Source organism: Doryrhamphus excisus, linkage group LG20 (genome assembly GCF_037039965.1).
Source record: "Doryrhamphus excisus strain RoL-2023G ecotype Guam linkage group LG20, RoL_Dexc_Guam_v1.1, whole genome shotgun sequence".
NCBI classification, from domain to species: domain Eukaryota; kingdom Metazoa; phylum Chordata; class Actinopteri; order Syngnathiformes; family Syngnathidae; genus Doryrhamphus; species Doryrhamphus excisus.
Window position 1 is genome coordinate 3,143,874 of NC_136376.1, and position 25,488 is coordinate 3,169,361.

The 25,488-nt window shown below is 40.8% G+C and overlaps 1 protein-coding gene across 2 annotated transcripts in view; it reads right to left on the reverse strand.

Moving 5' to 3' along the window:
• The window catches only part of LOC131107954 (protein bicaudal C homolog 1-like), a 61,723-nt gene that overhangs the window by 14,407 nt on the left and 21,828 nt on the right, over positions 1–25,488 (reverse strand). For both annotated transcript variants that reach the window (XM_058058488.2, XM_058058490.2), the window contains exons 3-8: positions 21,164–21,233; positions 12,499–12,578; positions 11,351–11,509; positions 9,457–9,510; positions 4,845–5,027; positions 872–1,123 (exon numbers count right to left, since the gene is read on the reverse strand). In XM_058058488.2, coding sequence (XP_057914471.2) covers positions 872–1,123; positions 4,845–5,027; positions 9,457–9,510; positions 11,351–11,509; positions 12,499–12,578; positions 21,164–21,233 — 798 coding nt within the window. The remainder of the gene's footprint in view (positions 1–871; positions 1,124–4,844; positions 5,028–9,456; positions 9,511–11,350; positions 11,510–12,498; positions 12,579–21,163; positions 21,234–25,488) is intronic.

Sequence of the window (25,488 nt, forward strand, 5' to 3'; positions counted from 1 at the left end):
TCAGTCCAATTCGATAAAACACTCAGGACTCCCTGGTGGACATTTACATCTCAAGAGATGGGGGGGGGGGCATTCTGCCAAGTGCAATATGCTTCACATTATCACCACCACAAAACCACAAACATCTATATTTTAGGCTGAGCGCTGCATGGCCGCCGCTCCTATTGTGAGTGGATGTAATTAGCTACAGTGAAAGCAGGCATGTCGGTCCTGACAGGCCTCAGGATTGGATCTGTAATCAAGAGTCTGGGCCTGCAAAAACGGGGGGGGCCAAATGACAAAGTACTGTAGACCGGACACTCCATCCTGTATGCCTACTTTTATTTTAAGCCTCTGTGTATCCACTCTTCCATATTTGCAAACATAAACAGGCTTGTTCAGTCGCCACAACAAGCTTGGTATTTGATAAATGTCTTGCGGTCCAGATGGGAGAACAGTTCTGCGGAATTACTGTCCTACATTATGCACTAGCGTAACAAAAGCATTTAGCCTCTGGTAATTGGCAATGATGACTTTCATATAATCTGAAACGATAAGCCAAAGTACTTTAGATAAAAGCAGCGTAAGGTTCAAGGGCACCAAGAAACCTCTGAAATTCTAGTAAACGATGATCATTTACAGGAGTCAAGATAATGCGTCTAACTAGCAGGTATGTGGCAGCTTAATGGTTGTTGTTTGACTGCACAGAGCCAAGCAAATTCTGCCAAGGTTCTCCCTAAAACCTCAACAGGCCGTGGTGGTTAAATTGCATCCTTCGCATACCAAGATGATGTCCATTATAGCAACCACACACGCTGGGGAATACATTTCCCATGCCAGCACCACAAAAACAAACCTCCAGAGGTTTCGAAGTCACGCACAAATTACGTACCATGAGGTACTGCCGAGCCAGACACACCGACTCGATGGTGCCCTGGATGTAGACTGTGGATTTCTTCTGCGGGCTGTTGGGGTCCGGGAAGTGGATCTGGGCCCCCGTTCTCTGGGTGATGTGCTTAATGTTGCTGCCGTTGCGGCCCTTCATGAAGAGGTGGTGCTGCGGTGCGATGTCAAGGTGAGTGGTGACCGAGATGCTGTTGGCCAGGCTTCCTGCTAGATGTTCTAGCAGGAGAGCAGTGCCTCGCTGGAAAGAAAAAAAAAACACTAAAATCAGTAAAATATGAATATAAAGAAGGTACATTCTCCCATAAAGGAACAATACTGTATGTACACCTAAGTCACATGCTGTTTACGTCTAATGTACGAAATTACTGCATGGGGATGCATTGTCACCACCACTTGCCGCATCCATGCAACAGAAGGCATCATCCCAGCTTCATTCATTTCTCTATTTGCAAGGGACCTGCAAGATGTTCAATTCTTGCACAGCTGCAGAAAGACAATGCGGAAAGAGCAGGAAGGAGGCATAAACTAGAAAAAAGGAGGCACTGACTGTACCAGAGAGGGAATGGCAAGATGGTATCATTGGACACGGACACTCTTTGGTTATTCATTCTCATATCCTCATGAGGGTCGCGGGGGTGCTGGAGCCTATCCCAGCTGTCTTCGGGCGAGAGGCGGGGTACACCCTGGACTGGTGGCCAGCCAATCACAGGGCACATATAGACAAACAACCATTCACACTCACATTCATACCTATGGACAATTTGGAGTCGCTAATTAACCTAGCATGTTTTTGGAATGTGGGAGGAAACCGGAGTACCCGCACGGGGAGAACATGCAAACTCCACACAGAGATAGCCGAGGGTGGAATTGAACCCTGGTAGATCCAAGATCCAAGAGGCTACAGAAATTAGCCTACAAAAATTTGCCAGTGTTGTTTGCACATAGGTGGCGTTGTTGTTTCGTTGGCGTGTTCAAGGTACGCTATTAATTGTGTACCGTTGTGTCACGTCTGTTAATTGATATTATTTGCATTGATGCTGGGTTGCACGGTGGTCGAGTGGTTAGCACGCAGACCTAAGATCTTCCTTGTGAATTTCTGTTGATAAAAATAATAATAACCTTTTGCCATTCCCTCTCTCGTACAGTTAGTGCCTCCTTTTTTCTCGTTTATGCCTCCTTCCAGCTCTTTCTGCATTGTCTTTCTGCAGCTACGCAAGAATTGAACATCTTGCAAGTCCCTTGCAAATAGAGAAATGAATGAAGCTGGGATGATGCCTTCTGTTGCACGGCGTCACACGACAAATGCTTCACGGATGCGGCAAGCGGCGGTGACAATGCATCCCCATGCAGGACCCACAGCTAGGAGACCAGTGTTCAATTCCACCCTCTGCCATCTCTGTGTGGAGTTTGCATGTTCTACCCGTGCATGCGTGGGTTTTCTCCGGGTACTCCGGTAATTGGCCACTCCAAATTGTCCATAGGTATGAATGTGAGTGTGAATGGTTGTTTGTCTATATGTGCCCTGTGATTGGCTGGCCACCAGTCCAGGGTGTACTGAGAGCTGGGATAGGCTCCAGCACCCCCGCGACCCTCGTGAGGAAAAAGCGGTAGAAAATGAATGAATGAATGAATGCATTGATGCTATAAAACAAATATTTACCACCGTCCCTTTGTTGTTTACTACAGTGACTTCAAGGTTCAAGTACACTCCAATTCTACAGAGGGTCCAAAAAAAAAAAACAAAACCCAAACCACCATCAAAAAATAACAAAGCCCACACAATCACTCCTTACACTTTCTTTACGAGCGAAAACCTATCCGTGCAACTGTTTGACGGCAATAAAGTATATTTCTGTCGAGAAACCCGATCGCTCATAAAAGCTTTGATAAAATATTATTTCATTTACTGCACATCTCTTTCCACACCGCATTATAAAACAGTTTATAACCTTGAGAAAATAATGACATCTTTGGAAAATGTAATAGGCAGCTGTCATGATTGTCTCTCTGCTGTGCAAATTATCACTTGCTGGTGCAAAGTAAGGTCCTATTGTGCAAAGGGGAATCCATACACACACACACACACACACACATGCACTGTGGTCAATGTAACACAACCATCCACTGTGGGTTTGGCAATCCTTGAAGGTACTCCCAGGGTCTCGCAGCACCACATAACAGAGCTTCCCCAAATCATCTCGGCCTTCATCTGGCCTCCTGAACCCTCTGACCTGCTAGGGAACATATTTACATCTTCTGGAGAATCTTGGATATAAGGTAGTCAGTGTACAGCTTGAATAGCTGCCAATACACTGGGAATTAGTCAACACACAGCCATTAGTGTCTTCTCTATAATCCTATTCCGCTTCTCCATGGTGGAGATGGTGGATGTTATACCTTGTGCTCCTCTACCTTCCATCCTTCTGCTAGAGGATGCCCCACAGGTGGCCGTTCATACAATTCTCAGGGAAGAAGTACATTTGAAACACTTTATGCTAGGACTACGTTAAAAAGCCATAGCATTTCAGTATATGGAATCAAACTATGGAATGGATTTGGTAAGGGAATCAAACAATGCAAACAACGATGAGCCAATTCAAGAAACAATACAAGCAGTTGATGTTTGCTAAATACAAGGATGAAGAGTCTTGAACCAGTCATGATGTGCTATATATATCACTATATTGACACTTACTATGGTACACATTATGGCATTGGATGCTCATATCACCTTGTACTTCGGTACTTGACAAAAATAAATAAATAAAAAAATATATAAAAAAATTAAAAAAATATTTAAAAAAATTTGAAAAATTATAAAACAATTATAAAACAATTATAATAAATAATAAAATAATAAAATATATTTTTGGATTATATTAGGAAAGCAGGAAGTGAACAAATGTAACAATTACTGATTGTAAAAGTACCAGATGGAGGGGTAGGATTTAATAAGTTTTGCTTCTTCCTACTCCTTTTGGACATGTGGAACTGTGAACTGATTATGTGATGCATTCAATTGTAATCTGATGCATGTTCAAATGAAATTAAACCATTACCATTACCATACTGTATCCGGACTCACTCTCTGACTGAAGTTCTGGTGTAGATGAAATATAATAACTCAAGTGACTTTGGTTATTAGTAAGAAAACCATGGAAATATCAGCTTGTCAATTAAGCATCAATTGGACATTTGCATCATTTGATTTTTCTTTATGCAGCCCTCGGTGGAATAAGTATTTTCTATCATGCTGTCCCTGGACAAGCTAATTAATGAAAATTCTTGCTGAAACATGCGGGGTGTACTCTATATATAGAGGCCTGTAAAGCCTAATGTGCCCACGTAGAAACTAAAATGTTGGTTGATTTATTGGAAAAAGAGACTGGAAACCTCCTCATACTAGCAGAAGAAGTGTGTGTGTGTGTGTGTTGATAAACATGCAAAAAAATGACACCTCTGCCTCACTGCTGCTAAGCTAAAAACTTTAAGAGTTGCACCTCCCCCGCAGTAAAAAAAACAAAACAATCAGTTCACGCGAGTGGACTCTCTCAGCAGTCTCTTGGCTGCGGGGCGTTGAGAAGTAATGAAGCGGTTTGTGTGAGGGAAAGTCAGCAATGCTTGCTAGTGTCGGTGGGCTCGGGAAAGCTTCCTCGCCTTGCGGGCGGAGAGGAGCTCGGCTACGACGCAATAGACAGGAAATGAGCAAAACTTCTTGTGACCTTATGATGTGCTCTATTTTGTACGTACACCAGCAGTGAAGGGTTTGGACACACCTTGTTTATTGGAGAGATTAAGCACTGTAAGTGCAACCATTTGACTAATACTGTTAATGTAATTGTGGTGAAAATGTTCTATTTTATGAATAAAATATTAAACATAATGGGTGTATTTACAATTAGGTCAGTTGAGTCCACTTGTAGTGGACTGTAAATATATAACGTAAACATCTGCCTCACCTTGACGGCATGGGCGTTGTTTTGGGATCCGCGCACCACGCCGGTGGCCCTGTAGAGGCGCGTGGGGGGCTTGAAGGACACGGTGAGGTTGTAGGTCTGAGAGATGGCCTGCACGCTCGGTGAGCTGGGGTCCGACTGCATGATGGCTGGGAGCTCGAACGATAGCACCAGAGGTAGCAGCTCCTACAAGCAGTGGGGGAGACGGACATTCAATCAATTACTACAAAATTACTACATCTTTATATGTATTTTCTATATAAACTTTAGCGGACACTGTTTTTCTGCAATTAAATACGCATTATTCAACACATGAAACACTAGCAGTAATATAATAACATAATCTTAAATTAAATTGTGCTTCAATTGGGTGAGAAATGCAATTAGAAAGACAATACTTTATTTATCACTTTGGGATTCCTCAGGGAAATTGGCAAATGAACTGCAATACTGGCACAAATGCAATTCAATTAAATTAAGTTAAAATAATTGAATAATTTAAATTACTGGCAGAAATGTTATCTGTATGCTATATTGTATGACAGGGGTCGGCAACCCGCCGCTCGTCTTTTGAGTTTTTTTAACACCCATGTAGGTGAAATGTGCATTTTCGAAAAGAGCGTGAAATATCTGACTTACTGCAAGTCTGTGAATGCATCTAGACTTGGTTCTAACTGCTGATTGGATGAGAAAGGGATGGGGTGGTAGGCTAGTGTTTGCAGTGAATCTCACTGTAAAAATAGCGTACAATAGCTATGCGTTTTGAGCCTGTGACACGCTAATCGCAGAGTTGGTGACTACAGGAAAGGTCGGTAGTGTAGAACAAATGTTCAGCAACTGTGCTTTCACTTTTAAGTCCCCAAATACCAAAAAAGGTCTCCATTTGTCGCTAGTTGCTTTTGAGAAAAAAGCCGCCAGATTGGTAAAATGTCATTTTTTGATTGTAAAGGTTGCCGACCCCTGGTGTATGTGAATATTGACTTAACATTAGAGTAGTCAGTGTCCAGCTTTTATAGCAGAATAGCTTTACTGTCAACACACAACCATTACTGTCTACATACAAAACAGGTAAGTGGACAGAAATAAGAAACGTTAATGGCCTCCATAGCACTAACAATGCTTCAGTTTGCCTTAAAAGCTTTCAACCGTGCTTTCACTTTTAAGTCCCCAAATACCAAAAAAGTCTCCTGATGACGCCAGGAAAAGTCCCCATTTGTTGCTAGTTGCTTTTGAGAAAAAAGCCGCCAGATTGGTAAAATGTCATTTTTTGATTGTAAAGGTTGCCGACCCCTGGTGTATGTGAATATTGACTTAACATTAGAGTAGTCAGTGTCCAGCTTTTATAGCAGAATAGCTTTACTGTCAACGCACAACCATTACTGTCCACATACAAAACTGGTAAGTGGACAGAAATAAGAAGCGTTAATGGTCTCCACAGCACTAACAATGCTTCAGTTTGCCTCAAAAGCTTTCAACCGTGCAACCGTGCTTTCACTTTTAAGTCCCCAAATACCAAAAAAGTCTCCTGATGACGCCAGGAAAAGTCCCCATTTGTCGCTAGTTGCTTTTGAGAAAAAAGCCGCCAGATTGGTAAAATGTCATTTTTTGATTGTAAAGGTTGCCGACCCCTGGTGTATGTGAATATTGACTTAACATTAGAGTAGTCAGTGTCCAGCTTTTATAGCAGAATAGCTTTACTGTCAACGCACAACCATTACTGTCTACATACAAAACTGGTAAGTGGACAGAAATAAGAAACGTTAATGGCCTCCATAGCACTAACAATGCTTCAGTTTGCCTCAAAATCTTTCAACCGTGTAACCGTGCTTTCACTTTTAAGTCCCCAAATACCAAAAAAAGTCTCCTGATGACGCCAGGAAAAGTCCCCATTTGAAAAAAGCCGCCAGATTGACATTTTTTGATTGTAAAGGTTGCCGACCACTGGTATATGTGAATATTGACTTAACATTAGAGTAGTCAGTGTCCAGCTTTTATAGCAGAATAGCTTTACTGTCAACACACAACCATTACTGTCCACATACAAAACTGGTAAGTGGACAGAAATAAGAAACGTTAATGGCCTCCATAGCACTAACAATGCTTCAGTTTGCCTTAAAAGCTTTCAACTGTACAGCATTAAACTATGAAAGCAACGTTCTGTTCAAGCTCTGAGGCATTTGGCCTGTTTGTTCTCATGCATGTCATACATGTCATTGACTCAAACCCGCAGCAGATATCAGCGGTCCAGCAAATAACACAGACGGACGCTACGACCTTACTCCATGAAAACGCACACTTATGCGTGCAGAAGTGTATGGACACGTGCGTACACACACACACACACACACACACAGAGAGTTATCCAAACACTGGCTGTTGGGCAGAGCGCCACAATGGCTTTGGCTTCCAGTGAAGGGCAAGCAGCATGGATTGCTCCAACCAAAGAAATGCTTCCCTGATCATTCCCATATGTGCTTGGCCTTACATTTGTATCTCGGTTCCACTCTCGCTCTCTGAGGGATGGAGAAATGTAGGTCAGAACACAGAAAGGACAGCCGGACTCTGGAAATGAAGGAAGAATAGGCTGCTTTTTTTTTTATATGGTTGGCGCTGACTTCAGCTTTATTCAAAAATGAGTGCCTGGAGTCCAATTTCAGGCTAAAAGGTCCTGGTAAAAATGGGAAAAAGATGATGGAAAATGTAAATAAAGAGACCTTTTATCACCTTTATCACACAAAAGTTGAATTCTCGCTTAATTCTGCGCTTTGACACATGAAAACAGACACCCACCCAGGAAACAAGGAGCCCATTGAGCTGACTAGCTGTCTGTGTGAAAGGATAATCATTGGAATGAATGAATGGATTGACGAATAGGCGGATGGTTTCTTGAGGATTCTGCAAAATAGTCACATCACAATAACATTTGTCTACCTGTGCCTCTTACACAAAGTGAGCCACAATTGTGTGCACTTTCACACAGAAAAGACGATTCTCACCTCATTTCCAAAGGCGAGCCCAGCTACTCTAAAGAGAACACTAATTTCACATGCTGGTACCTTCCATCTTGCCGTTTCCGTCACTACCCAAAGCTCAGAACCATAGAAAACCAAGCCGACCGAAGGAAATGCGTCATAGCTTCTCCTGCTAACCGGGTCTCCTTATGATGAGCAATATTTTGGGATGCTGGCACTCATTTGTTGCTTGTGCAACCAAGCATCACGCTTGGAAGAAGATAAACGCCCACACCATGTTTCAGCAGCAGACACCACATAAATATGCAGCGTTTATATCACTCTTCGGTTACGTGGTGTATTTGTGTTAGCTTTGGAGATAGCGGTGACGGTGTTGAAACATATGAGACGTTTTAGGACTGTTAGACAAATCACATGACTCAAACTGACGCTGTTTTGCAATGGTTTTAGCTCTGCTCGTATGGTTTAATTTCAGGGGTCTCAAACTCAATTTACTTGGGGGCCACTGGAGCTAGGGTCTGGGCGAGGCTGGGCCGCATCAGGTTTTCCCCAAAAAAAAAAAAAAAAACGCATTTATTAAAAACAGAAAGATGAATAAACTTTGCTTTTCTACAAGAAAAGCTCTGATAAAACATTCCACTGTTCTCAAATATCTTAATTTTTATTTTTCTACACAAAATAAGATGAAAAATAAATGAACAAATCAAGAATAAAGAAAATCAATCAGTAATAAATAAATGTAATAATAATAATAAAACAACAAATAATAAAAACTTAAGAAACCACATATAGTTGGTGGGTAGACAAATTATGTTTTTCAGATTAAAATGAACAAAGCATTATTAGAGCCCTGTAGACATGACAAAACACGACTATAGTCACATTTATACTTTTTTTTTATTTACAACATATTGCGCAACTGCAGCGTCTTGAGACACATGCTAACTCGCAAACTAGAGAGCTAGCGACCTAAACGGTAGCCTTCAAGTTATTTCCTTTAAACTTAAATAGCCAAAAACTCACCACTTCCACACGGATAGGGAGGATAACTATTAACAGTTATTTAACCTTTAACATGAACATTAATCAAACGTAATAATTTTTTCTGGGTACATGATACCATACAGCATCCATATCAAACTTGCGCGGGCCGCATTAACATTAAACTTTCATATCAAGGCGGGGGCCTCAAACTAGTGTCCTGCGGACCACATTTGGCCCGCGGGCCGCGTGTTTGAGACCCCTGGTTTATTTGGTCAACTGAGAACGCAGGTGGGTGGGTCTACGTCCTGTTGCAAGTGAACTCGAATCTGGTCCATAGGACACCAAAGTCTGCACAATAATCCTTTAAAAACGTATTTATTTTTAGTCCGACCAACAAGTGTGAAGGCAGTTTCAGACTTTTGCTCAATCAAATGGATGTAAGTCGGAAAATGGAACGTGTGAAACCCAAAACGGGCACTCGGGTCCAGAACACTTTGACCCAAGTGAGTTGAAAAAAATTATAGTTGTCCTAAAAATCAAATGTTTTGAATGGACGCCATAAGTAATAATTTTTCCAGAGTACAGGACGTGTTCCTCTCAATGTTTTTCCGGTGGGAGTATCCCCCTTTTCAAAGACAGCGGGACTGGGTCCAACTTACCCTGATTTTAACTCGAGCCGCCTCCACCCCTCCTGGCTGCCCTGCGATGGACACCTGTTGATTAAAAAAAAAAGTACATTATTGAATGCATTATCAGACATAATTCCAATGTTGACAGCAAATCGAATGAAAACACGGAAAAAGCAAGACTCCATCTTTGACGGCATAATTGCTGCTATTTTTATAGCTATTTCAAAAAAGACTACGCAACTGCAAGCAGGTCCCATGTTAGCAAATGCTCACAGATGTGCTTTACATCATTGCCTGAACATGCCAATACTTTCTATATTCTCGGAGGCTCTTGTGACGCATCAGTTAAGCTTTTAAAACCAGGAAAGGAGGCAGCTTAATGGGTCTCGGGTGTTAAGAAGGAAGTCTCTTGATGATTGTCTGCCTTTCAGTGCGTCACCGGAGAAACAAAGTGATGGATGGAATACACTTCATGAGGTTAAACCGTCTGAATACTGTAATCTTGTATCATTTCAATTTATGAATAAATGCACTCATTTGCTGTTTATGTCTCATTTTATGTGTAAGCATAGCGTCTTGACCTGCAAGTGTAAAGACTGTGGAACACATTGCGCTCTGTGATATGATGAGAGAGAAAGTAGAGGTCTGATTTTTTTAAGGAGGCGTTTTTGTGATGCAAATGTATCACTTGAGAACGTTTTGAACAGTTTGATGATAATAGATTGTCCTTGAACCTAAGTAAAACTAAAATTGAAAGAGTTCATATCACCTCATACTTCGGTACGAGGTACATTATTTAAGAAAAAAACAAAACAAAACAAAAAAAACCCTTAAACTGTATTATGGAAAGCAGGAAGTGAACAAATATAACAGTTACTGATTATAAAAGTACCAGATGGAAGGGTAGGATTTAATAAGCTTTGCTTCTTCCTACTCCTTTTGGACATGTGGAACTGTGAACTGATTATGTGATGCATTCAATTGTAATCTGATGCATGTTCAAATGAAATTAAACCATTATCATTACGTTCCTCATAACCGAAATCCAACAAGAGCTCAGCTCATGGGAAGTCACAGTTGATGCGCTACACTGCCGATGGGGATGTCATACAACTTCACGTCAAAATAATCCCAACTATCCATTTAATATGGGGAAAGAAAACAGATTATTTCTATTTCCATGATTATTTTTGCTTGAAATCTGAAGAAATTGGACTTTGCGGGAAAACTGCTCTTTGAACCTTTCCATGTTGTTCTCTGCGGCACAATGTTATGATTTCCATTCTGGTTATTTTAGGTGTTCAGTACAGACGCGGGTCACTTGACAATCCATGTAAATAGGCAGGAAAAATATTTGGTTACAGGGCAATCCAGGATACAGAAGTACCTTTTCCAAACAGTCTCTGTCTACCCAATTCCCTAGGGAATGCGTGAAGCAAACCAAATGGCATTGAAAGTTATTTCCTTATTGCCCACATGGCCTCTCACTGAGAAAAATCGGTATTTCATGACCACAACATTGCCCAACTGATGATCCAAGAGGGTAATTGGGACCTACATGTTGATTAAGAAACGCGGCACTCTGTAATCAGCAGGGGAGTTTTCGACATTCCGAGGGGTCAGATACTCTGCGGTTATCAGACTTTAGCAGCCGTCTGGCCTCCTGCGCTTCATCACGCAGCCAAATTCACTATTTGGTTGCGCTAGTTTGCATAATTGTCCTTTCTGTTTGAGTCGTAGGAAGCCATTAGCTAACCTCTGGGAAGCACAACTTTCGGAATACAACATCAGTGTTTGTGTCCACAGCAATATTGGAAAACAAACTGGAAATGGATCAACAACGAAGCATCGAAAGACACAATAATGTAGGAAAAAGCAGTTTCATGAAAGTAAATATTTATTGAAATACAACTCAACGACGTACCTGGTTGCTTTTCTCTGCTTGGTTGTTCCGGTTGGAATCTGGGAAGTGGATGTGGCAGCCCGTCTCCTCCATCACCCTCTTGATGTTGTTGCCCCCCTTGCCGATCACATGGGAGTGCTCCGTGTGGGACACATCCATCTTCAGCGTTACTCTGTTACTCTGGTGTGATTAAGGAAAAAGACAGATTTAATTATTATTATTATTATTATTATTATTATTATTATTATTATTATTATTATTATTATTATTATTATTATTATTATACAATTATAATTATATACAAGCATATCACTCTAATTATTTAAATTTTGAAATAACCAGACAAAATGTTTTGACATTTAATAAAGTACACATAAAAATGTCAAAAAATGTAATAAATGTTTGTACACAATAATTTGTAATTTCATGTTAAAAACCTCATAATTTGATTTTCATTCACAATTAGCTACATCTGCACAATCTATACCAGGGGTGTCCAAAGTGCGAATCGGGGTCCATTTGCAAAAATTTGGACACCCCTGGTCTACATGGTGTTTGTTAAAAAATATTAAAAAACAACACAATAAATAAAAACAAATAAACATATTAGCTTTAAATGGTATTGTCATAGAAGTATGACAAATGAGTCGGAATCATAAGAAAAATTGTCAGGTGGTAGAGTGGTCGCCTCCCAATCTGAAGGTTGCAGGTTTGATGCTCCTGTGCTCAAAGTATCCTTGGGCAAGGTACTGACCAACTGTTTTTTTTTTTTGCACACTCAGCATCACATTTCTGTGCTTCTAAAAATATTTTAAAAACAGTTCTCTGCATGATGCAGTGCAGTACTATACAGTCTGCTATGATAAATATAAAGTCAATAAAACTCTTCAAAATTGGCCATTATATTTTTATTTTGTGTACTTTTCATGTATCATTAGATTGTGCAGGTGTACCTAATGATGTGGCCACTGAATGTAATGATTTGTCATATTCGGCTGACAAAAGAAGTGCATCAATAATTGGCTGCCCCCAGGGGGTGCTACAGTACAGTCTCCTAGGTGTGCAATTCTCCTGTTGCCACGGCAACAAAGCCTCCTGGCACATGGCAGTTGATGTCAGGTCCAGGATGTCGATGTGTGTGTTGTTGACAGGAAGCAATAGATGCTTACCTTTGTGTCGAGTACCAGCATAATCCTGTCTTTGGCTTCTCTCACGTGTTCCCTCTTGCCGCACACCTTGATGTGTGGATCTGCAGAGGAGGACAACGTAAACACAACACGGATCAGAACCTCTCGGAACCCAAAACGTTACACAGCGTGTCTGCCTCTGCTAACAGATGACAGCGCGACAGAAACCCTGCGATGGTAATTGCAGCTTTGAGTTGCATTTTTCAAGTCTGCGAGTGGCCGCGACGTGTGACCAATAAGAGGGGGGTGTGGTGGGTGCAAATGTGAGGAGCCATACTCAGGCTATCTATCAGTCAAGTTGGTGCAGACCACCGAGAAGGATGATTATAGCTTTGCTGCATTTAAGCCTGACTAGACGACACACATCACGTGACCCTTATCGTGTCAATCAACCTCATTCTACCGCTGCAAAAGACACTCGGTTGCTCCTCCTTAGTGTCCTCATCCATAACTCAACTCTGTACTTCAACACTGAAGGTCCTTACATTTCCTGAACAAGACAAAGTTAGAAAGACAAGAACATTTTTCCATGTACAACATTCCAAACATCAATAGAGACATCAGTTCAGTTCTACAGAAAAGGGTGAAAAGCGACATTTTGTTGCATGCTTTGAATGGGAAAAAGTAGCGTCATTTGGTGGACAAATACACTTCTGATCAGAATGTGAAGACCAATTAAAAATGGCAAGAATTTACATTGGATCTTAAGGAAGTTCATCTTCAAAATAAAACCCAAACCTTCCTAAAATAGAAATAACATGTCCAAAAAAAAGTTGCACGGTGGAGAAAGTGGTTAGTGCGCAGACCCGTGTTCAATTCCACCCTCGGCGATATCTGTGTAGAGTTTGCATGTTCTCCTCGTGCATGCGTGGGTTTTCTCCGGGTACTCCGGTTTCCTCCCACATTCCAAAAACATGCTAGGTTAATTAGCGACTCCAAATTGTCCATAGGTATGAATGTGAGTGTGAATGGTTGAATATATGGTTCAATATATAGTTGCTTACATATTGTCACAAAAGCAAAAAGAAATTTTGTGTCAAAGTGAAAGTTATGCTCTCTTTTGTAGTTGGGAACTGATATTTTCCTGAAACTTACCTATGTTCCACTGCTGATTACTAAGGAACGGAAAAAGGTACAAAAAACTTTTTTTGGGATAAAATACAGAAGGGCTGGTGATCGAGTGGTTAGCGCCTCACAGCGAGGAGACCCGAGTTCAATTCCACCCTCGGCCATCTCTGTGTGGAGTTTGCATGTTCACTCCGGTTTCCTCCCACATTCCAAAAACATGCTAGGTTAATTTGCGACTCCAAATTGTCCATAGGTATGAATGTGAGTGTGAATGGTTGTTTGTCTATATCTGCCCTGTGATTGGCTGGCCACCAGTCCAGGGTGTAACCCTGCCTCTCGCCCGAAGACAGCTGGGATAGGCTCCAGCACCCCCGCGGTAGAAAATGATGAAAATGAATGAATGAATGTCCAAAAAAGGGCTGCACGGTGGTTGTGTGGGATCAAAAAATACAAAAAAATATATACGTACATTTTACAGTAGTTCACTTATTATTACACTTGTGTGACACTTGAATTATGAATTTTAATGCATCGTTTACTCTGTTTTTACTTTGTTTTTTTGCTTTAAAGCATCTTTAAGTACTCTGAAAAGCGCTATACAAATAAAATGTATTATTATTATTATTATTATTATTATATTATTATTATTATCTCTTCTGTTTCCATGACAGCCTTGAATCATCTACTCCGGTGTCCTATGGAACTCTTTGACTGGACTAAAAACTACCTTATTGCTTTCTTAGCCTGGGCTATTGTGGGAGGAAAAAATACAAAAAAAATATATATGTACATTTTACAGTAGTTCACTTATTTTTACACTTTTGTGACACTTGTGAATTATTTAAAATATACCGACTGAGACAGATTTGCAATGTCGTTGTCATTGAAGGACTGACTGACTGAGGACTTTCATTGCTTTTACAGATTTATATGAACAAAAGTCGACTTATATTAAAAAAAAATGCTTGTACAGTAAATAAAGAGTTTTATGATGGTGGCAGATGCTGGAACGGATGCTTTTATTCCACTCAGTAAACTGTACTTGTGTTGGTACCAATGTACCAACACATTTCAGTTCATATAAGTGAACGCCAAATAGCATTGCAGCTCTCGGTCCCCCGCAGAAGTGAACACATAGACACTCACTGATCATGCACAATAGTGTACTACACACATTGCAGGAAGTCCGCTAAGCCCGCTTCCAGGAATACTCCTCCCCATACCTACACACACTTACAGCATCTCGGATTTACAGTACGGCCTTCAGACAAGACCCACTGTACAGAATTTATTGTTACAACCTCTGAGAAGCTCACAAAGCGCCTGTTTAGACTTTTGCAGGCTAGCTTGGGAGGTGTGGGGGGGAGGGGGGGGTCAAGGACTGCAACATTTTGTGATGACAAGGGAATTCCAAAGTGTATGGAAACAAAAGAAAGCTGAAAAACAGCTCATTTTTATCCTTGTTGTACCAATTACAACCATAAGAGGGCGCTGCTCCAGTGTCCCCGTTCTAACCTGCTGCGCACATCTGGCAAACATTAGCCAGCCTGAAGGAACTGTGATGTAGAACACCCCCGCATTTTTCACGTAGAGTGTGGTGTGGGCGCTTCTACTTTTCTTTTTTTCCCTGTCTCTCTCTCTCTCTTTCTCTCTCTCTCTTTCAGGAATTAAAGCAGAGTAGAAAAAAAGTGAAACTAACAGCTTAAATTGGCACATGGAGCACATATGAAAACAAACAAAAACACACGAGTGGACGTGCAGCTGTGAAAAAGGTGAGTACTTCCAGTCACACAAAGAAGAAACCTTTTGACCCGCAGCTCCGTACTTACTGCAAGTAGCCGGAAAAATAAGGAAAATAGGAAATGTCTCTTGTAATGAAGTTACGGTATTTGGATAAGTATTAATAAGGAGCAGATATTGGTCCCCTATTATGGAAAAATGACTTTTTAATGATGTTAAAACATCAGCATCATAAGCAGTAGTGCCCAAACGTATGCCAGTGAGATAATAGTGTGACTTTAATACTTTTTCCCTAACCTAATTTCCCCAAAAATACATCTTATTTCTCATTATGCTATAATCTCATTTAATATTTCAGCTCTGTGCTTCTAAAATGACAGTATTTTCCCTCATATTATAAGTTTATGAGGAGATCCCGGCATGTTTGATGGCAAAAATGGCCCAGATGTTCAATTCAGATACAGAAAATGAGGACTTTGATGAATTTGTGGATGAAAATTTATTAAAAATTTATTGTTGAATAGTAGAATAAAGTTCAATTAAACTCATTGTTTTGCTTCTGTTGCCGTTTTTTTTTTTGGCAGAATGTATGTTTTAACATGCGGCTTATGTATGTGTTACGTACAGAAATAGACCCCGTAATTGAGACTGCGCCTCCGGTGCGCCTCTGGTGCGCCTCCGGTGCGCCTCCAGGTGCGGAAAATACGGTAAGGTAATCATATCGACATCATATCTCATAACATTACTGATGCCTAGTGACCATGATACTACATATAGCTTGTCTTTCAGTATTTTTGGACTAATAATAGGCCATAGTCAACCATGATATAGTGAGGGAGTGATATAATAGCGAGGGACGACGCTATATGTAAAAAGCGGATAGAAATAGCTCATTAGCAGTGAGATAATAGTGTGACTTTAATACTTTTTCCCTAACCTAATTTCTCCAAAAATACATCTTATTTCTCATTATGCTATAATCTCATTTAATATTTCAGCTCTGTGCTTCTAAAATGACAGTATTTTCCCTCATATTATAAGTTTATGAGGAGATCCCGGCATGTTTGATGGTGAAAATGGCCCAGATGTTCAATTCAGATACAGAAAATGAGGACTTTGATGGATTTGTGGATGAAAATTTATTAAAAATTTATTGTTGAATAGTAGAATAAAGTTCAATTAAACTCGTTGCCGTTTTTTTTTTGGCAGAATGTATGTTTTAACATGCGGCTTATGTATGTGTTACGTACAGAAATAGACCCCGCAATTGAGACTGCGCCTCCGGTGCGCCTCCGGTGCGCCTCCGGTGCACCTCCAGGTGCGGAAAATACGGTAAGGTAATCATATCGACATCATATCTCATAACATTACTGATGCCTAGTGACCATGATACTACATATAGCTTGTCTTTCAGTATTTTTGGACTAATAATAGGCCATAGTCAACCACGATATAGTGAGGCAGTGATATAATAGCGAGTGACGACTCTATATGTAAAAAGCGTATAGAAATAGCTCATTAGCATTTAAGCTAGCTAATTCCAGCATCAAGTTACAGCACACTGTTGTGGGACCTCTAAATACTAAATAATATGGGACCTTTAACTTGGTGGGAGGAAGTGACACATGCAGAGAGTTATGTGCTTCCTCATGGTATTAAATCACCGGAGACACACACAAACTCACACACACACACACATTCACACAAAGTTGCGCCCTACAGGTGAAAGTGTGGCCTTATCGCGCCTGTGCAGGTGTCAGACTTGGTTGGCTGCAGGTGATAAATGAAAACGAGGACCTCATATTCTGATGGACTCGCTCAAGTGGAAAGGTGACAAACATCTGCTGCCAGCACGCAGTTTTAAACCGCTTCCAGACTCGCTGTGAAAGATGACATTTTGGAGCAAAAAGTCAAAGGGAAAACTTCTAGTCTAGCCTCCTTTTGAATGGGAAGTGTAAAAATAACACACATGACGCCATCGGTGAGTCTTGTGTTAGTCAGGTTTGACTGGACACTTGACTCGCTGAAACTATATTCCTCCATAACCAAAACCAATTACAACTCAGCTCACGGGATGAAGCGGGGGGATGTCACTGTTGATGCGCTACATTGCTGATGGGGATGTCATGCAACTTCAAATCCGAACTGTCCCTTTAATGTCACAGTCCAAGTCGAGTTGCAAGGTTTTTATGATATTGGCAAGTCGAGCCCAAAGTGATCAAAAAGTCCAAAATAGCCTTTTGAGCTTTTTTGCAGACATGTTGTTACCTTGCTAGCAAATGTTTCAAGCTGTGTGGATCATAAACGGAAGGCTCTGGCACCTCGTAAAATCGTGTTTTTCACTGGATTCCATGATTTAAATGTCTGCTTAATACATAAACCAATGTATCAATAGTTTTATAATGGTGGAATAACAATATTTTGTTTTCACCGGAAAAGCATTGAAACTTGCAACATTATACAACCTTGCACCAACGACATATACCAGTGATAACAACCGTGATGGCTGGACACCACATGATTTTTATTTTAGATAACAATACATCATTTAATTCACATGGAGTAATTTGGTCGCATAACTACAGCTTAGCTTCTGGCTTTGCAGTAAAACATACTAATTAACGCGTGTAATGGCAGAGGACACAAAAGATATTATTGGATTTCCAAAGTTCCTGACTGACTGACTGACTACAACGATACGAAGAGCCGACATCGAAGGATAAAAAAGCGACGTCGCTATGAACGCTTGGCCGCCACAAGCCAGTTATCACTGTGGTAACTTTTCGGACACCTCCTGCTTGAAAAAAAAAACAGATAACAACCGTGATGGCTGGACACCACATGATTTTTTGATAACAATACATTATTTAATCCACATGGAGTAATTTGGCCCCATAACTACAGCTTAGCTTCTGGCTTTGCAGCAAAACATACTAATTAACGCGTGTGATGGCAGAGGACACAAAAGGCATGATTGGATTTCCACAGTTCCTGACTGACTGACTACAATGATAGGAAGAGCAGACATCGGAGGATCAAAAAGCGACGTCGCTATGAACGCTTGGCCGCCACAAGCCAGTTATCGCTGTGGTAACTTTTCCGACACCTCCTGCTTGAAATAAAAAACAGATAACAACCGTGATGGCTGGACACCACATGATTTTTTGATAACAATACATTATTTAATTCTCATGGAGTAATTTGGACCCATAACTACAGCTTAGCTTCTGGCTTTGCAGCAAAACATACTAATTAACGCGTGTGATGGCAGAGGACACAAAAAGTATTATTGGATTTCTAAAGTTCCTGACTGACTATAACGATAGGAAAAGCCGACATCGAAGGATCAAAAAGTGACGTCGCTATGAACGCTTGGCCACCACAAGCCAATTATCCCTGTGGTAACTTTTCCGACACCTCCTGCTTGAAATAAAAAACAGATAACAACCGTGATGGCTGGACACCACATGATTTTTTGATAACAATACATTATTTAATTCTCATGGAGTAATTTGGCCCCATAACTACAGCTTAGCTTCAGGCTTTGCAGCAAAACATACTAAATAACGCGTGTGATGGCAGAGGACACAAAAGGTATTATTGGATTTCCAAAATTCCTGCAGGGTTTCCCCTAGGATTTTCTGAAGCTGTGGTGGTAGGCCGCATGATTCTGCACCACTTTTCATCCATTTTTTTAAAAAAACTTGAAACATTTAACACTTCCTGGTTCATGTACAGTACACTGTACAACGTAAATAAACCGATTCCCTCCTTTGGGGTACATGCGTTAGTCTCCTTCTTTCCAACACCAGATGACGCGTCGCTCCATTCCCGTAGGACCAGCTTGTTAAAACAAGCACATGTCCTCCTCCAAGAACACGTGTGCTCATAAATGCAAAGACAGCGTCCAACATTTTTTCGCAAACGTTGACGCAACCACGGGACCGCTTTAACAGACGATTAAAACGTTATCATTCAGCACACAAAACATCTGTGCCAGCTGATGATGGACTGAACTCGTGTGCGATGTTATGTCACGCTGTCAAAGATGTTGTATCTTACATAACCGTCATGTTGGATTTCACATCTGGCTCCAGGAGACACTGGTAACTCTCCTGTGGGCAACAAAGTAGGCGTGGCTACATCCTATTGTCAAACCCCCACTGGTCATCATCATCATCAAGTGCATATACCCAAAGCACGCCTGTTGGAAAGGCTCCAAATGGGCGTGATGGTGTTTTATTGGTAACAGAGCACTGGAACAACATTGGCTAATAAACACAGGGGCTTTGATAAAATGAAAGCGACGCCTACCCGTCCGGGATCGGCGGCCAAAAATTCCTCAAAACAGATGAAGAACAGAAGATGAGAAGCGAGGAAGTTGAAACAGACGAATGTCAGCATCAGTTGGGTTCTGCTTGTCAAAAGCACGCCCGCTTTACACGTGATGCTAAGCTAACAGCGCCGAGAGTGACAGGACGTCCTGTAGATATATTGAACGTAACAATAGTAACATGAAGTAGTACAAATTGAATAAACAATACTGTATTTTCTACTGTATTTAGGCTATTTACGCATTACCTCATTCAATCACAGCCATTTTTGGTGATCAAAATATAGATTAGATGGTCATCTTTCATCAGAAAAAAAGTTTGTTTCTGTCATTGTTCATATTTGATGTAATCTATTTATTCTCCACATTATTATTTATTATTATACGGGAGCCAGGAAACGACATTTCGTTGGCAATTTCACTGCTGTGTTATTGTGCAATGACAATAAAGACAGTCTATCTATCTATCCATCCATCCATGCGCAAGAGGCAGGGAGTACTTTCAACGCTAGTGCAGACCTGCCAACGTGTACACATTTATAGTACTCAACATGTAATTTGACTCTTGAATAGACTTCTTGTATACTCTACATTTTCCTGCTTTCAGTCAAATATTTCTGTCCCTGGGGGGTGCGGGGGGGGGGGGGGGGCATGACAGATAATTGAAAACCACTGCCTTAAAATGATCATTTACAACTCAAATGCTGTTATTTGTGCCATTAAATTATATTAGTTTCTTCCAACATTTTATTTTCAGTAGCGTAGCAATTACTTCCAGGGCCTCTAATTAGCGTCAGGGCCAAAAAAAAAACACCTGCGGCTGTAGGCGACCTACTGATGATGTGTTTATTAACCACGTGCAGCATCCAGCAGCTTTATCTACCTCTGAATACGCTTTAAAAAGCCGGGTGTTAGGGTGAAAGTCATGTATGTTACACTTGGCATACTGTTGTTTACTACCTAGGAAATGGGGTACACACATTGTCATGGGGGCACATGAATAATGATAATGATAAATAAACCAATAATGTATGTAATAAATCATTACATATATCAAACAGGTGAGAAATAAGTCCGATGTGAAATCAATACTGCCTCCAAACAGCAATAAACAGGATTTAAACATGAATACCCCGTCAATAAAATCCATCAGTTCTTGCTGTCAGACACGTGTTGCCGCTTTCCCCCGAACACAAACGTCTGCTTAAAACCACACTGAGGCGTAATGATTAACTTATTGTTGGCAAGGAGAAGCCCAAGTCAGGTGTGAGAGCCAGATGGATATGCGTTAGCGGTCTTTGTTGCTACTACACATGTTGAGGTCAGGCTAAAACATGCGCTACTTTTCGATGACACCACATCCAGTCGACAGAAAAAGGCTGAGCACTCGTGCAGCCACAATAATAAACACATTGCTACATGAATGCTAATGCTTAATACACAATGATAGTCCAATATCTACTCAAGCAGAACATCATGCAAGGAGAAATAGAAGCAAATTCTCACCTTTTTTTGACTTTGCGCCGATCTTGAGTTTCGAGGGCCAGGCTATTTGCGTTTGAGTTTCATCCATAATCTGAAACACAGGACGATAATTACCACAAATCATATGGCACACAAGGTAACATGTTTATTAGAATGACCACGCCTTGCCCCGAAGTCAGCTGGGATAGGCTCCAGCATACCCTTGTGACCTTAGCGCGGAGAAGCAGCATAGAAAACGGATGGATGCATGTATTTAAAATGTCCCAAGGTTGTACAAATCTGACTTTGACCCAAATTATTGGTCCAAAAAGCATAAAAATTAATAAATGAAAAATAGTAGCAAATATAACCTTGCACCAATGACATATACCAGTAATAACAACCGTGATGGCTGGACACCACATGATTTTTAGATAACAATACATCATTTAATTCACATGGAGTAATTTGGCCGCTACAGCTTAGCTTCTGGCTTTGCAGCAAAACATACAAAGAAACGCGTGCGATGGCAGGGGACACAAAAGGTAACACATATTATTGGATTTCCTGCAGGGTTTCCCCTAGGATTTTCTGAAGCTGTGGTGGTAGGCCGCATGATAGTCAGATTTTGCACCACTTTTCATACATTTTTTTTTTTTTTTAGTAATAGTGAGCGGACACAGAGCAGTGCTGGGAAGTTAGTCAGCACCACATGAAGGAAGTCACAGAATGGATGATTTTTAAAGCAAATGCCACATCTCCAGTGTGGGAAATATTTTGGTTCTAAAGAGAATGAACAAGTTGAACGCATGAACAGGGACGCACCAATATGTCACATTTGTTCGAAAGTAGTGACAAGGAAACAGGGGAGCATGACCAACTGAGAGACAAAGCGGCAAAAATAATCCTCCGCGACTTATAGATATTAACTGTTAAATCTGATTGTTTTTATGTAATTTTTTATTAATCTAGAAATTAGTAGTCATAGATTTAGTCCGGAAAATACAGTATAATATGCTAAAAATGTCATTATACAAACTCAAAACATTCATTCATTAATTTTCTACAGCTATCCTCACAAGGGTCGCAGGGGTTGCTGGAGCCTATCCCAACTGTCTTGGGCGAGAGGTGGGGTACACCCTGGACTGGTGGCCAGCCAATCACAGGGCACATATAGACAAACAACCATTCACACTCACATTCATACCTATGGACAATTTGGAGTCGCTAATTAACCTAGCATGTTTTTGGAATGTGGGAGGAAACCGGAGTACCCGGAGAACATGCAAACTCCACACAGAGAAAGCATTTTACAGTATGTCCTTAAACCTCACATGAATAAAAACGTAGTGATGATGAAGACATGATATTCCCGTCAGGTTTGTGCGTCCTTGTATAAATCCTATAAATCATCAATCAAGAAATCCCAAATTCATTTTCATCATCGCAATACCTTAATAATGTAACGATTACAAGCATGGAATTTCCATTTCACCAACAATTTCAAAACATAAACAGAATAGAAGGTCCAAAAATGTGTTATAGATGAAAAGTTGACTTAAAAAAAATTTAGAAGGTTTGACAATTCTGAATGTGTCAGGAAAAGGTATTTCTTCCCAACCTGGAACAGATTATTTCAATTACCATTATGTTCTACGATGTTCAAATAGTTTTGAAAAATGAAACCTCCATGGAATTTTGTATTTCAAAGACAACGAGACTGTTTAAAATGTGAACGGCAGTTCCAGAGATGAATGGAGGGTAAGAGTGTTAAAACGGTTTATAAATACATGGCCGGCTGCAGGTAATATAAGCTTACATTATGTATCGCTCCTGCTCAGCACAGCAATCAGACGCCATTCCGACGTTCCGAAAAAAAAAAAGGAAAACAACAGAAAAAAAATTGGCTTGGCTACATGTGAACAACGCCAAGGCCAATCTGTACGAGAGCTCCTTGACAAGTCCAGTCATCGTAACCAGGAGCACATGCACGGGACGCTAAGAAAGCAAACCTTCAACCTCCTGCTCCTCCTTTCAACCACAGGAAAGCTCACCTTGCTTGGCTTTCTGGCTACAAATCCACAGACAAACCTCTGGAGGGTTTGACTCGCGGGGAAAAAAATGTTAGCCCTTAAAGAAAAAAAGAAGAGCTGACATGTTCTCTCCTAATCTTTGTTTTCATACTTTGCAGACATCTTTGAGGTGAAAAAGGTAAGAGTTTATCCAAAGTCTGATGCTGGAGCACTATTTAAAACTCTCAGTAGCGCACTCGTCATCCTATATTATAGTATTACAATATCAGCTTAAATAAAACTAAAATAAATGGAAAGTTTGTTGCTCAAAGGTTTGCCTTAATGCTGGATTTTTGTTGTTATCGTTATTCGTTCATTCATTCATTCATTTTCTACCCTCGTTTTCCTCACAAGGGTCACGGGGGTGCTGGAGCCTATCCCAGCTGACGTCGGGCTACACCCTAAACTGGTCACCAGCCAATCACAGGGCACTAATCAATAGCTTTTTTTTATATGCAGCTGACTGACAAATGCCGTATTTTCCGGACTATAAGTGGCACTTTTTTTCATAGGTTGGCTGTTCCTGCGACTTATACTCCAGAGCGACTTATAAATGAAAAAATTGTTTATGTTCCATAAACACTGGACACCTTTTCTGTTCATGTTTATTTTTTGTGTAGCTGAATAAGCATTGTGTTAGCATATCTTACACCTATTCAGCCTGTTCTCTATTCTTTTATTGTTAGAACTTGCCTTCCAAGAGGACGTAATGTCTGTTTTGGTCAAGTAGTTCAAATAAATTACCCGCAAAAAAAATGCGACTTATACTCCAGTGCGACTTATGTATGTTTTTTTTTTTACCTAATTATGCATTTTTGGCCTTGTGCGACTTCATTCATTCATTTATTTTCTACCACTTATCCTCACGAGGGTCGCGGGGGTGCTGGAGCCTATCCCAGCTGTCTCCGGGTACACCTTGGACTGGTGGCCAGCCAATCACAGGGCACATTAGGACAAACAACCATTCACACTCACATTCATACCTATGGACAATTTGGAGTCGCCAATTAACCTAGCATGTTTTTGGAATGTGGGAGGAAACCGGAGTACCCGGAGAAAACCCACGCATGCACGGGGAGAACTCCAAACTCCACACAGAGATGGCCGAGGGTGGATTTGAACTCGGGTCTCCGAGCTCTGAGGTTAGCGCGCTAACCACTCGAACACCATGCAGCCCTCCGGAGCGACTTATAGTCCAGAAAATACAGTAGTTAGCATTTTAAGATGTGTAGGGAAACCTCTTCTCTTAAAAGTGCCACAAACAGCAACACTTCTCTTATGTTTAGTGGTCATAAACGGGCTCTAGGGTAATGGTAATGGTTTCATTTCATTTGAACATGCATCAGATGACAATTGAATGCATCACATAATCAGTTCACAGTTCCACATGTCCAAAAGGAGTAGGAAGAAGCAAAGCTTATTAAATCCTACCCCTCCATCTGGTACTGTTTCATTTGTTCACTTCCTGCTTTCCATAATACAGTTTAAGGTTGTTTTTTTTTTTTTTTTTTTTTTCAATACCATAGTAACTGTCAATATAGTGATATATATAGCACATCATGACTGGGACATAGGGGCATGATAGGGACATGTGTTACTCTTAGAAGATGATTCAAAAGTCCTTTGTTCACAATAAGGGCTCTTTAAAAGCTCAACTTTTCCCGAAAAAGCCAACATATTTCTCAAAATTCCAAGTTCTCGCCAAAATGGAAAACAGCCCATATACTTGAGAGAGAGCGAGAGAGCGAGAGAGTTGGGTGGGGGGGTTTGGGGGCACAAATTAAAAAGGGAAGTGCTTAAATTCCACCACATGCTCTAAAGGGAGTAGCCTGCTCTGGTTGTCATCTTGTTTAACATGGAGCGACAAGCCTGTCCTTCGCCAGCGTGACAAACATCATGCAAGTGTGCCTTCGGTCGCGCCGTGCATCATGATGGTTGACTGCACGTGCTGTCCGGCCTCATCGACCTAGCATAGCATCCTATACACGACTCAGAAAGGACGAGAAGCAGAACAAACGGCTCCACGCGCCAACTTGAGATATTTAAAGGATTTTTTTTTTCTCCCTATTTTTCTTCAACATGTGGCATTGTTTCCTCTCGCTGCACATCTGCCGTCGTAATTGTTATCATCTAAAGAAACAAAAATAAAAATAACAAATGCTCCTCAGGGACGCTTGTGAAATATGATGCTGACGTTGCAGCCATGTTTTATTAAAGGCAGGTTCAGTATGATAATGCGGAATGAAAACATAGCAGGATTCCTTCCTGGTAACCTCACTCATCTTTTCTTCTTTT